We start from the raw sequence: 15,000 nt of genomic DNA, 5'->3' as shown, positions 1-15,000 counted from the left end.
CGCGAACGCTGTGATGTCGATTTCATCCCCTGGTACTGAACCCTAGGCACCTCTTCTTAAAGTGAAAAACCTTAAATAACAATGACCAAAACCAGGTTTTATGAGCCCGCGAGACAGAGCACCCCATGCAAACCATTGTTTTAACGAAAACCGCTGGTCAGCAACCTGGCTCTGGTCATTGCTGTCAAAGGTCTTCCTCTTCTTATAAGCCCGAAGAACTGGTTTCCTGATTGGTAGTCTCGTCGCACGACCAAGCCAGTCAGTGACGCGTTGATGTGCTACGAACATGAGCTCAGTCTGTCATAGCATTGGCAAAGAGAAGATCTATAAGAATGGTCGTTTGTTGTCATTGAATGCAAAGCTCACCTCAGAGTCTTGCGGATGATATCAAGTGCGCCATTATACTGAGCGATGGTGTGCTGGTTCTGTAAAAAGAAAGATAAGGAAAATAATAACACTTGACAGCCCGTGACAACTGATTAAAAATGCACGGCTACTGGGGGTCAAACCACATTAAAATGCAATTCGTGTGCACGGCTTCTTAAAAAGCTGTAAAAGATTTCAAAAGATTTTTAACCCTTTGATTCCCAGGAGTGATCAGCATGTAAATTCTCCTCACAATTTCAATGAAATGTCAGTCAGGCAGGTATTGAGAATAAGGATATTAATCAACTTAAGAGATAGCCCACTTTGGATATATTAAAATGCAGTCTTAAACAAAAGGCACCATCTCGAGGCTCTGGGAAATAAACTTATACAAATCCTCATATTTATTCCCCATACCCTCGAGATGATGCCTTTTGTTTAGTAAGGGCTGAATTTTAATATATAGAAATTGGTCTATTCAAAAGTCAGGCAATTCTAAATTGCAGCATCACTTACAGTATCACAGGGGCAAGGCAAGGCGTTGTTTCCAGCTCCTCTTGGGAATAATCATGGCCCCAAGAGAAAATAAAAACAATGCTTATGCAAAATTTTAGACGTCAAACAAAGAATATTATGGCATTTTTTAAAGTGGCCTATCCCGGACTTTTTGTACTTTTGTAGTGGTTAGGTAGCAACGAACCGAAAACCCTGTAGCCTTTTTCTTTTTTGGAGCTAAAAACGAAAACTTATAGCGAGCAAACCCAAAGAAAAGAGCTCGTCTTTCCAGCACCTCTCTTCCTGCCGCCTCGCAGCTTCTTGAGCCACTCATACTGACACGAAAAAATGGAGAGCAAGCCTTATAGGCTACTACATGTAAATACGGGAATAGCAGTAAAACCAAGTGATATAATTACCTGAAGTCTTGATCTGACCACTTGATAAGGATACGTTACAGTAGCCGCAAAGATTTTGGACAAGGATGCCATTATGAGGTATTCAGTTGAACTCTGACAAGAGATGGCGTATTTATGTGTTAATAAACTAAAATAAGCCATTAGCGTCCTACACTGATGTTCTTTCGCGACTGCGTTTTTTGGCGCCGTTTTCTCAGCTAACCATAACAAAGGTGACTTAAAAATGAAGTAAATTAACAAATTGATGTCAGTTTTTCATGCGTCTGTCCTGTTATTGATCATGAATTTCGTCATAACATTGTCAAAGTAGCTGTGGAACCACAAGGCGATAGCGGGTAGATTGATTGTAAGATTTTAATAATAACCTGAGTATATATGTAATCTTATTCATATTAAGAATCCTTCCACGCGTATGTTCTCCGGTCTAATTCTGAACTTTTGTTAGCACCTCCGTCCACGAAAACTAAGAAAACATTCGGTGACAGGGCTTTCACTGCTGCTGCACCATCACTTTGGAACAAACTGCCGAGTGAAATACGGGAGGAGGACAATTTTGAACGTTTTAAGCCTAAATTAAAGATTTTTTTTTAGCAGCGTACCTATGAAAAGCTCGTGATATATTGTTTTTAGTCTTTTTATTATATCCAGAATTGTAAATAACTATTTTTTAACTTTTTTAACTTGTTTTTTAATCTTTTTCTTTTCTTTGTAAGGCGCATTTGATCATATTCAGATGCTAATTTGCGCCTAAGAAATATTAATTATTATTATTATTATTATTATTATTATTATTATTATTATTATTATTATTATTATTATTATTATTATTCAAAGAGCACGAAAACGAGAAGAAGAGAAAATACAACCAGAGAGTGATGGATGTAGAGATGGGAACTTTTACACCTCTGGTGTTTGGTACAAACGGGGGCATGGGACTCGACTGTCAGAACTTTTTTAAGAACTCTCGCAAATAAGCTTTCGAGCAAGAATAATGAACCTTACGCCAGCGTTATTTCCTGGCTACGAATACAGCTCTCATTTGCTATTTTAAAAACTGTTCACAGATGCGTCAGAGGCTCTAGGTATCCTTTCAGATCACGTGAGGTCTCAGAAGACTTCACTCTCCCTGTAGCTGGTCTACATTTGTACTCATAATTTTAGGCTTAGATTTTTGATTAGCTTTTTCTTTAGTAAAGCTTAATGGTCTTTTTCCCATTTTTACATTATTCACATATCGTAAATAGGTTTCTATCGTGAACATATAATTTAGTTTTTAAAATTTGTAAACAATTTCGATATATAGTTCAAAATTGTAAATATTTACTAATTGCTTTGATAGTTGAAATAAAGTTTATTATTATTATTATTATTATTATTATTATTATTATTATTATTATTATTATTATTATTATCTCATGGCGTTTACGGTCTGGCAGATGTTATACCGCATTTAAACCAAAGGAGCGAGCCATAGCCAATGGCCAAAGGTCCTTTGGGTCATTCCCTCTTGTTTAGTTTTCCAGAACCTTTCTTAGGATCCTTGCTGTACCTAACAAGGCTGCATTCTGCAAGAGTCTTTTCTTGATAGAAATGCCTAGCTTCGTAAGCCATCCATCTAACTTTTTACTTACTCCTCCAAGTGCACCAACAACTATCGGTACGACTTGTACATGTCTGATCCCCTACATATTCTTAATTTCTCTCTTTAGCTCCTGGTACTTCTCTAGCTTTTCACCTTCCTTCTCATGCACCCTGTGGTCCCACGGTGACGCCATTATTATTATTATTATTATTATTATTATTATTATTATTATTATTATTATTATTATTATTATTATTATTATTATCTCGCAGTATAAAACTTTGGAATGCTGTCCACATTATGAGTAGTATAGGGCGCATAACGTAGCCTACACCACTTGAGAAGCTACAATTAGAAGTAAAAAAAAAAAAAATTAAGTATGGAACCTAGTACAATTCTAATATACATCATGATATGAATCTCTCTACTTAGAGAGCCAATTCAGAATATCATTAAATTCTATACTCTGTAAAACCTGCGCAAAAATGAGATGATATCATAATCTCTACTAAAAGCCTATTTAGAAAATTATTCAGTTTTATACTCTCATTATCTCTTATAAACCTACACGAGGCCATCATAATTTGGTTATCTCTACTAAAAGCCTACTACTAGAATCATATCAAACTCTTATCCACTATAAAAACTGCGTAGAAAATAATTAAAATACAGGTTTTGCGACAACCCTTGTGTTTCTGGATTTCAGAAAAAAAAAGGAAAACCTTAAGTCTAGTGTCCTTATCGCCTTAACTAAGTATTTATCTTAAATGTTCTGGCAATGTTCAAAGTGTTTGAGATGACCGACTTCTGCATCCGTTCAAGTACACCCTGCGCTCTCGCTCCTATTAGCTTCCTCACCGACTTCTCTAGGTGTTTAGAATAACCACCCAATACGTCAATTATTATGTTGTACTGTTCAACCCTGTAACCATTGTATCTCTGCTTCAGCTCCCACATCATGGGACCATACTTGAGTGTCTTTTCCTCATCTTTCTTGGCTCTACTCTCAATCCATGGGCAGCTCATTTCAATTGTGTAAACTTCTTTCCTCTCGTGGCTGACAAGACGCGCGTCTATCCGATTTGCTCTTACTTCGTTGTGCTCTGCATAGATGGGAATATCCCAAAACGCTTCACTCGCGGTGTTCTGGTAGGCTGGTTTTGGCATCGCCGGTGAGTACCATGGTGGAACCTCTTCTATTAACTCATGCTCTCGGAGGAGCTCAAAAAACAGAATCTTCAAGGCTGCATTATGCCTGTATAGGTACTTGGTTTGTGCCAGGGAGGAACATCCAGCCAGTACATGTCCACCGTCGGTGGAGGTTTGCGTCTTTTCCTTTGTGTAGAGCTTCGTAGGTAACAACTGCTCATATAGCTCATACATGCCCGCGATGGTATATGTAGGGCATGTAGCCCAACCTTTTAGCCATGCAAAGCAGCTGGTTATGCGTAGGCTATCATCGTCCCATCTGATACGGAATAACTTTCCTTGCCACCTTTTTTCTTTAGCGATCTCCAAGAGCTGCATCTCTTGAGATTTCTTCAGCAGATTCCCAGCTCTAGCTGCAGTCACCACCTTTCCCTCCGTTGTAACACACACGGGATTTAGGATATCAAGCTGAAGTGTGATGTTAAGTTCTTCAGCGTACTTGGCTGCTTCCTTTACAAGCGACTGGTGACCTGATGCCATGGCGTGTTCTTCAAATTCTCTAACTGCTCCCACAGTCTGGTCCGAATTCGGATACAATTTCAGTAGCGATTTGATTTTAGTGATCTTATACTCGTGTTCGACTGATTGCAGGCCTCTACCCCCTTTCTCCCTCGGTAGATATAACAAAGAAGTTAGGCTAGCTGGGTGCTTGCCACCGTTCTCAACTATGATCTTCCGAGCTGCTCTGTCCACACTTCTTAACTCTGATAGAGACCAATGTTGTGTCCACATTAAGTACCGCAGCACCGGGAGTGCATACTGATTAGTTGCCTGTACACGGTTACAATCAGACAGGGGGCTGGACCATATAATAGATATCCTGCGTAGATACTCTTTAGCCACACACGCTAGAGCCAGCCGTTCATCCTGCCGAACGTTCTCCAGAACCCCCAGGAACTTGTAGTGTTTTCCCTCCCCAAGAGCCGTGATGGTAGTTGTCTCGTCCATCCTCATACCAGACTCGTCTAACACTTGGGCTCCTCTCTTCACGTGTACCACTGAGCACTTTTTCTGATTTCAGTGAAGGCCAATATCCTGCATCGCTCCTCTAGTTCCTTCAGCACTCGGTTCAGCTTGCTCTCGGAGGCAGCAAAGACCTTCAGGTCGTCGATATACAGGAGATCGGTGACTTTGACTCCTACAGGCTTGGATAACCGGTATCCCTCCGTTGCCCGCAGGCGCCACGCTACTGGGTTCAGGCACAGTGTAAACAATCTAGGACACAAAGCGTCCCCCTGGGGTAGCCCCTTCATGAACCTTATTTTTCTGGAAGTCTCTCGCCCTTGCCTTGTTGTAGCTACTACTTTAGTATTCCAGCTCGCACACAACTTGCGTATGACCTTACCCAGCGAGATGGGAAGCCTGTGCACGTCAGTCATTGCGCATAGCCAATCATGGTCGACGGAGTCGTAAGCCTTGCGCACGTCAATCCATGCCATGCTTAAGTTCCGTTTGCCTCTCTGGCAATCCAGCATTACTGCTCTATCGATTAGCAAGTTATCCATCGTACCAAAACACCCTGATTTCGCTCCTCTCCGCTGGCCTTCCATCAGGCCATAATGTTCAAGGTGTTGGGCAATAATGTTCAAGGTGTTGGTCCACAGGTGCCAGGAGGTAAGATGTAAACCACTTATACATGTTATTCAGGCAAGTAATAGGCCTTTGATTTTCACTCAGGAACTCGCCTTCTTTCGGAATGAGGGAGGTTTTGCCTTCAGAATTCCACTCGGGGTAATCTTCGTCGCTTTTAGAAACTTCTTTGAAGCTCTCGACCACACCCTTGTGCAGGGTGCCAACATGTTTCCACCAAAAGTTAGTAATTTTATCAGGCCCTGGCGCGCTCCAGTTGCGCTTCTTGGACAGGACTTTGACCGCTTCCGCTACTTCGAGATCCCATTCGCTGGCCGTTGGTGGTGGTACTTGCTCGTAGATCGCGTTTTTTTTTTATTCCTGCAACCAGGCCACGTTCTTATTCCCAGTCCCTCTCTTTTCCCACAGCTCTCTCCAAAACCCGCTAGCCTCTTCAATGTTTTCAAACATTCGCGAATCATCTCGACCACGTTTTCCAGGATATCTTGGTCGCTCATTCTCTGGGTCCGTCTTCAACATCTCACTCAAATTCGCAAACACTCTACCAGGGACCGTGTTAAACTGTTGGTTAATTACACGCGAGACCTCTTGTTTCTTTTTCCTGTCAAACCCACGTTTTAACTTTCGGAGCTCCGACTTTTTTTTCTCCATGTAGCTAACCAAACCTGCCACAGAAATGGTTTTGCATTCTTTTTGGAGCTGACACCTATTTTTCCTTCCTTTTTTCGTGATCTTCCTGTTTTCTTTCAACCTCTCGATTTCCGCTTTCGCGATTGACAATTGCTTTCTGATCTTCCCCGCCTCCTGGTCGTAAATCCTTTTAAGATTTTCCTTTCTGTCCTGCGATCTCTCTGCCTTTATTGGCCCTTGTTTTTTCCAACCTTTCATCAACAAAAACGCGCAAACCACCGAGTAAAGAACGCAATTAGCTAACCACAGAAAACCAAACGGGTTCTGCGTTGGTGTTACCTCGTAGCGCTCCATCAATAACTTAACCGCTTGGTTGATTTCCTGCAATTCTTTTGGTGATGGTGCTTCTTTTGTCCTGGTATCAATGTCACGTTGGGAATAGTCCCCAGGGTGGGTGCTAATTATTTCCATTATCCTATTTGCGGGCTCTAACAATCTACACATTTCTTGATCTTGGGTTAAAGTTGTATGCAAATCTGGTTGTGAGAAAAGGTCACCATTATCACACTGTTGATATTGGGACAGGGTTGTATGCAAATCCGGTTCTTCTTGATCAGCATTTATTGCTATTCGGTGTCTGTTATTTAAGACCCCTTCTGCGTTATCTCCACCTCTGTTCCCTTTTATTCCATCAATGATAGTACTAGTTACGCTGCCTAAGGATTTTTCAAGTCGAGCGGCTTGGTCTCGCAAATTCTGCTTCGTGAGCCCCAGATCTTCGTGTCCCATTTGATCCCATAGTTCTTTCATAAGTTCCATATACCCCTTTCGTCTTCCATTATCCTTAACTGGCGGATTCTCCGATTTTGCGAGTAATAGCGCTTGCCGCTTGCAATCCAACAGGTCGCTGTTCATTTGTTCCGACCATCTTATCCTTCCCGCTCTCGTATTCCTCCCGTTTAGTGATTGCTCTTCAAGATCTGCCATAGTGTCGGTTTAGCGTACTTCACTTTCAACTTCTAATCGTATAAATCCGCTCTCGGTCGTCTCCTTGTTAGATAAACAACATGCAAAGTACTCAGAAGTACTTAAGAATATGCCCAGACGCTTCGAGCTTGGCTTGCTTTCGTTTAGACAGGGCTATGAAATATAATTATGGAGCTACTTTAAAGCACAGCTTCTCTACTTGCCGCCATATTATCATTATTATTATTATTATTATTATTATTATTATTATTATTATTATTATTTTTACTATTACTATTACTATTACTATTACTATTATTATTATTATTACTATTATTATTGTTATTGTTATTGTTATTGTTATTATTATTATTATTATTATTATTATTATTATTATTATTATTATTAAAAAGTCTGTAAGCAGAAAGCTCTCAAATCTACACGCGAATTGAAACTTGAGATCAGAGGAGGCAGCAGTCGCCACTCCTCTCTTTCACAACTCATATCTCCATCCTCTCACTGAGAACTTGCCCGCAGGCTACAGAAAATTGTTTTAGCACTACAAGACCCAAAATTCTTCTTGGGTTCCTCCTCACCAGTTTTTGGTTAATTGGTGTTCCAAAGTACCGACTATAGGCTTTCTTGAGTTCCTCATACGCCATGAACTGAAGGGCACCATGAGAAACACCGATGATCCCTGGAGCATAACCCTGTCAAAAAAAATTATAAGAAATAAAACAATCTGGAATGTGCGCATTTGGAAACGCTAGAGGAGTTGTAGGGCGTTTTCCTTTTGTCAGAAGAGGCAGGCAGACCCGTCAGTTTGCAAAGAAAATGCAACAATTTGAAGGAACACGTCCATGATAATGTCTCGCATTCTTCAGGAGGAGTAAAATTATCCTCGAACTGTGTTAATGCACAACGACGACGTGAAATCACCAAATTTGACGTTTTAACGACAACGTGAGCGTATCAATTATATTTTTCCTCTGAAACCGCTGGTACTAATTTATTGTCGTCGCTGTCGTACAACTTAACGCCCCTTCATGTAATTATGGGGTTGATATGTGGATTGGGTGAGGGAGATAACCCATACAAAAGTCATATAACACCAACACAGGGGCCATACCGGTAAGTTATCCCAAACACTGTACCATTTTCAATTATTTGGACCAAATAATAATTATGCCCCATATCACCAGCTTTGGTCGGGGAACATACGTACAATGAGACAGTTACTGTATGTATGTGCATAAGGTAGTTAGTACAGTGTACATGTAGGTACTGGTATAAAAGGGAACCTTTGCTGGCATCATCATTAACTTTACACTTTGTCTAAACAGCATACGAATTTGTTGCTACATGTACAAAGTGTGTTAAAGAAATCAAAGAACCTTTTAATCTTAGTCATCGATCACCCTATTTTATAACCCTATTGGTTTTGATGATTAGCTGTGCCTGATATATCCGGTTGTGCAAATTCTCTCGTGTTCATGATCAAATAATAAACTAATTGTCACACATTTTCTCATATTGACAAGCTTTTAGCAGTTGCAGCAGCTGTAAATCTCTTACCTCCCTAAGGGAAGCAGGGCTGGCGCAGTGAGGGGAGAGCACTCGCCTTCCACCAATGTGGCCCGGGATCGATTCCCAGATTCTACGCCGTATGTGGGTTGAGTTTGTTTGTTCTCTACTCTGCTCCGAGAGGTTTTTCCCCGGGTACTCCGGTTTTCCCCTCTCCTCAAAAACCAACAATTGCAGGCGTAGCTCAGTTGGCTAGTGCGCGGCTTTCGCAGCAAGGGGTCCCCACTTCGATCCTCGGTGACTTCAACGTCTGTTTCGACTTTCCTCTGATCCGTGTAGCTATAGCTCTAAATACCCGTAAAACGGAGCACTGGCAAAGGGAAGGGGAGTAAAGGGTGCACCGTCGACTTCTATTGATATCAGCCTCGTAGCTGAAGGAACTACCGAGGTTAAATAAAGTGACTTTACTTTTACCTTGTATAAACCCTTGACTCCTTCATGCTTCCACAGTTTAAACAGCGCATCTTTTCACAATGGAATACAGAACAAAAACAAGTGTCATTTCTATGCCCCATTAGTTTCTCTACATAGGCATTTTCACACTAAAAAAAAGATAATTATTATTAATACAGTCTGTTGGATATGAGGATAGTACAAATGTAAATAATCAGTGAGGTACGTTGTGGCAAGTTAGGTAACTAACCCAACCCCATATCCTACAAACGGAAATGGATTAATAACATCTATTACATAGATACTGATGAAATACCAGGATTTCTACTTTTAATAAAAATCATTATCATTACCGCGCGCAGTGAACATATCATTTTTATCTTTCACATTTGAGAATATAGGTGTCGCCATGGTAAAGAACACAATTAGCCAATAAAACGCGAGCTTCCTCTTCATTGTAAGATACTTTTGTGCTTTGATATAATTCTCTACAAATTGCAACATTAACATTTTAATTGCAAATTTTACATTACCATGATTTGTTTTTCATAACTCTCATATCTTGTTTCATGTTAAACAAAATACGTGTTTTAGCGCTTGGTGACCACTTTTTCATCATTTCGAAAATGAGTAAAAAAGTTGTTTTAAATCTGAACATTTCATCAATATCTATATAATAAACAGAACATTACATGGCCGCTTGGGGATACGAATTTTATCTTCTCGTGCTGAGAGTATCTCTCACTCGTTCGGTTCGCTCACTCGTGGGAGATTTTCAGCACTCGAAGATAAAATTCATAACCCCGCGCGGCCATGTAATATCCTCTATGTTTATTCTTGTTTTAAAGCAATTTACTGAATACTGAACATTTGCTTTCGGTCACCAACTTTCCCCTTGGGTAACACTTGGCACCACTGTACATGTACATGTACGTTATAAATAATTGTTATTTTACTACAGACAGTATGAGCTGATACATGTAGCTCAGATGGTAATGGTAATGGCTTTATATACCGCTCATAGTACACCGATTTCATGCTGGAACTCTCTGACAGATAGACAACCAACACCCTAACTCTTCACAAACAGTGTGGGTTCTTAGGTGATTCCCTAGTAATAGAACTTGTCATAGATATACAATCCAATAAAACTTCATACAACGTTGTAACATGGCAAGGAGATGACAAAAATGTAACAAAAAAGGGAGTCACCATACTCGTTTTCATGGTACGACGCTGACGAATAAGACAATTTGAGCTACTTTGAATTGTGAACCTGTGATCTCCTGCACGGAAGTCCGATGCTCAGCCAAGAGACCGAGCCAAGAACAAGTCAGAGAGAGATCAATATGTAAGACAGTAGTGAAGCTAATCCGATTGCTATATAGAGCGGTTTTCAAATGAGTGTCGTAAAACCAAAACCAAAGTAATTACTTTGGCCAATCAAAAAGGACGGAGACAATCCAGTAAGCCAATCAAAACTCGAAGTAATTACACGTAACCGAAACAAAGCGCGGGAAAATGTGAGCCACAATTGGTTTTGGTTTCACTTCTGATTGGTTGAAAAAATGGCGCGAGAACTTTGAACCAATCACTGAGTGAAGTAAATGCAAAACCAAAGCAATTCGCTAATTACTTTCGACACTCAATTGAAAACCGCTCTATAAGCACAACAATCCCCAGGTTGAAAATGTACAATGTTGCAAAATCAAATGCGCTTTACAACATTGATGAGCAAAGAAATATGATTGTCTATTATACATTTTGTACACTGTAATAATATAGCGCAAGAACTAAAATACATTTGTTTCATTGACCACCAGGGCCCGGTTGTTCAAAAGCCGATTAGCGCTAATCCTAGATTAAAAATTAGCCAAGGAATTTATTTCTCTACTCCCAAATGCTGTTCCACGCTGATATGAGGCGGAACTTTACATTAGAAGAAGTCAATCTTGAAAAACAAAAATTGGCAAAAGAAACTTTCACCAAAAAGGTGGAATCATGAAACAAAAGTTTACGCTAATCCTGGATTAAGTTAACCGGCTTTCGAACAACCGGGCCCTGGTGAATATGTCAAAACGTGATGTAGATGTTGTTTGATATAATCATTGTTACGTGTACTCGCAATCTTACCGATCATCCCCTTATACTGCGGTGCTTGTGTGATTCTGGATTGTGGGCCAGAGTATTGAAGACAAAGCCGTGTTTTCACAACCCAGATTGGGTTAGTTACTGTTAATGTGCTAATTCCTGTGAAACAACAAAAAAATTAATGCACTAGATTAGCATTATCATATGCTATTCTCAAGCTCATTAATAATTCATTAGGTTATTAGCCAATCGGAGTGCCCCATTTTGGTCAGGTGCATGTATCTTGATAGCCAATGAAACTACAGATCAAGGAACGCCCGAGTTAGTTCGAAAACTGATCAAAACACTGATCAAGACCCTTGAATTTTAAATGAACCTTTATGCTAATAAACCCTCGGAAAAAAACATAATAAATAAACTACCCGCACACAATGCATTTTAAATTTCCCGAATATTTGACATAAAACTTTTGCAGTGCTTTTTATCATTAGCTCCCAGAGGATTAAAACTAATTTGGACACCCAATAGTTCAGCGAAAGAGCATGTCTGCACTCAAGGCTTGAACCTTGTGTACTTCGGAGTCTTTGAAAAGTCCACCGCAATCTAAAACCTTGCACCTCTCTCTTAACCTCAGCCATCCGGCGAAAATGTTCACAGCCCAATTATTTACATACTTAGTTGAAACTGAAACGGCTTCATTAACCGAATCACTTCCTCGGGAATTTGATTTTGGCAGGCGAAAAAAGACTTGATACTGAATCGCTCTCCAGCACGTCCTAGCTTAGTTCTTGAAGACGAAAGAAATATGGCTCCGACTTCAGGTGGTCTAGGAGCTCGCGGTCTTTCTATTTTGTGACTTAAGAGATAGTAGGTGCCTCAGGGTTTAGCAATGCTTTGTCGCGATATGTTCAGGAAACCAGTGCGTTCCTAGGATTTGCTAGGTTTTGTTGGTTTCAAGTTTGAGGAGGCCATTGAAGCTCTGACTATAGATGGTTTTCACGTGACGTCATCGCTGCCATGTTGGTGGACGAAAACAAAAGATCTCTCATTAGCGTCTTTTGTTCGTCCACAAGAAGTCGCATTGTTATTGGTGTCTCTAGAGATTCGTTGAAAACGTCCTATAAAGTCCTTGAGTGATTTGTTCTTCCAGTAAGCGACAATAGGAGCATTAGCTAAGATGCGCTTTTTCACGTTGGTCATAATGTTGCTGACAGGTTCGCTGCAGAGAACGTTGCATTATGTTGCAAGATCGGTTTCGGAATACACAGTGGATACCTTCTTCAGTTACGTGCTCTAATCGGTGAGAGCAGATCTTCACCAAGTGTTCGTTGAAGCTGCCGCGAGTGGCGTCCCTTGTTTAAATCAACCAATAAGATGACAAGTATTTTCGATCCGTTTCGCGTTGTTTGCTTAATTGAGCAAGCCATATGCAAATTATAGGACGAAAAAATGTCAACTGAGTTCTACGTTTTAAATTCTCCAAAAAATATATTGAATATTTATTCTTTACAAATTACTATCACTTGTCCGATAAAACAAAAGATCATCGCATTACACTCATACTTAGTAAAAAAAAGGTTGAGAAGTTATGTCAAAAACTCGTGCTTCGTGTCTCATCAGGGGTTCCAAACACCTCAAAACAACAAAAGCACTCCGCCTAGGGCGTCATGCTTTCATCTGTTTCTCGGTGTTTGGAACCCCTGATGAAATACTCGTACTCGTTCTTGACATATCACTTAACATACCAAGTTCACTCAGCAAAGTTTTAAAAAGGCAGGAACTGTGACTTTGTCACTCAGTATGACCTAGCCTGTTCCAGGCTCTCGGTGGGTCGGAACAGAAAAAGTGGAGCAAAGACTGGGGTAGTGGGGCCAGTCTTTGCTCGGCTTTTTCTCGCCCTTTCAATAATTTCGCTCGTCCCGACCCACCAAAAGCCTGGAACAGGCTACATATGACGACTTGTGTTACATAAATATGAAAAAATACGCCACTCGGTTCCCAGAGGTAGTTGTCGTATTGATTCTTTGAGTGTCTTACGGTAGTTCCTTGAGCAAAACAATCCCGTCCATATAATACAGTGCTGTAAGTTCTTATTCTTTTCCACTCCTTCCTTTAACTAATGTATTATGCATGCAAGTCTCTCAGTGTAAGAGTGAGCACTGTTGACTTCTGACAGGGCTTCTGATGTTTCGCGCGGTCGCGGAGCCGCGCGAAATCCCACGAAATTCACAAAAACACCATAAAGACCGCGAAATTCGCTAGAAATCTTACTAAATACATGTCGGTACAACATATTCGAGACTTGCTTTAGCTTTTGGGGCTGTTTACTTGCCGTAAACTTGCAAACTGACTTGAAACTTCGTGACCACGGAAAACTGGGCAGTGGCCACAATGTAAAAAGTTTTGATATTGGCGCATTTATTTATCTAGCGCATTGTTGTTGAAAGAGCAAAGTAATGATGATCTCTGTTACAAAGAACCTCGCGGTTGCCGGTAAAAAGGAACATAATTTATAAATAGCCGCTGTTGCTTTTGTTATTGCATAGGCTAATGCTCATAGTTTCCCAAAAACAAAAGGTAAAATTGCCCCTTTTTTTTCATTAAAAACGTTTGTCAAATCAGCGTAAAACCGATCGCTTTCCAGCGAAATTTGCCAAAAAAATTCCCGCGAAATCGGCTGGGTTTTTCTCGGCATATCGGAAGCCTTGAGTTACATAGTTTTTTTTCGCAATACATGTGACCAAGATTCGACACACATCAAAATAACAAAATTAATGTTATTTAAGCAATAGAGGACGTTTTCCGTGTTTCCATAGCCTCATCTAAACACGAGGGGAGTTGGGAGAATTCGAGACAGTTATTTTGCATAACTGTCGAGACTTCTCCCAACTAATTTACCCGCATGTTTAGATGAGGCTATGTAAACACAGAAAAAAGTTCTCTATTGCTTTTATAAAATTTTTCTCAAAGACAATTTGACAAATGAAGAAAACAAATGAAGGAAAATTCTTGATTGAAACAGTTTTTCTTGATTCACGCTCATATTTCCTACCAACCAGTCAAAACGCGAAAGCATTGATTCAACTCTTTCCCCAGATTTGCTGCTACTAGTTAATAAATCGTGAGATATGAGAGCAAGTTCTTGGTTAAATGCGATGCCTCTCGCAGATCAAGGCCTAGCCCTCAATAAGCAGAAGTTCAGAGGAATACCGGTCGTTTCGCCAACGTGTCAGTTCGCCAACGACCTGTTCGCCAACGTATGAAGTCGGTTCGCCAACGTCTAATGTCAGTTCGCCAACGTCCAAAAACACCTTTTTCGTTGAAAATAATTGTCAATTAGATAACTTGCAATTCACTTCATGAGAGGGATTGTTGATGTGAACCGCCATATTTGTTATTGAACCTTTCAATGCGCCCCAATCCCCTCTCAAATTTTATTAGGTTTCTTTATTACTGGTCGCATTCTTTTGCAAACTTGGTGGAGAAACGACCGGTTACCGTTCAGAGACTCGCTACGATGACGGTATAATTTGTCTCTAGTCAATCTACCAAGTCTATGCGTGTGTGTGGAATAAATTTACTGTAGGCCATGCTCTCTCATGTAAAAAGTGAGGCTTTGTAGCCCAGAGACATGATGGTATCCGTAATTTGTTAACGGCATTCATCAATAAGATC

The 15,000-nt window shown here is 40.4% G+C and overlaps 1 protein-coding gene across 1 annotated transcript in view; it reads right to left on the bottom strand.

Annotated features, from left to right (window-relative positions):
* LOC138004085 (solute carrier family 25 member 32-like) overlaps positions 1 to 15,000 on the bottom strand; it is a 37,566-nt gene that overhangs the window by 9,981 nt on the left and 12,585 nt on the right. Inside the window, exons 5-9 of the mRNA XM_068850486.1 lie at positions 11,368 to 11,484; positions 9,256 to 9,305; positions 7,854 to 7,967; positions 1,281 to 1,373; positions 367 to 425 (exon numbers count right to left, since the gene is read on the bottom strand). Coding sequence (XP_068706587.1) covers positions 367 to 425; positions 1,281 to 1,373; positions 7,854 to 7,967; positions 9,256 to 9,305; positions 11,368 to 11,484 — 433 coding nt within the window. The remainder of the gene's footprint in view (positions 1 to 366; positions 426 to 1,280; positions 1,374 to 7,853; positions 7,968 to 9,255; positions 9,306 to 11,367; positions 11,485 to 15,000) is intronic.

Source organism: Montipora foliosa, chromosome 5 (genome assembly GCF_036669935.1).
Source record: "Montipora foliosa isolate CH-2021 chromosome 5, ASM3666993v2, whole genome shotgun sequence".
Classification (NCBI taxonomy): Eukaryota; Metazoa; Cnidaria; class Anthozoa; order Scleractinia; family Acroporidae; genus Montipora; species Montipora foliosa.
This window is presented reverse-complemented; position numbering and strand designations above follow the sequence as displayed.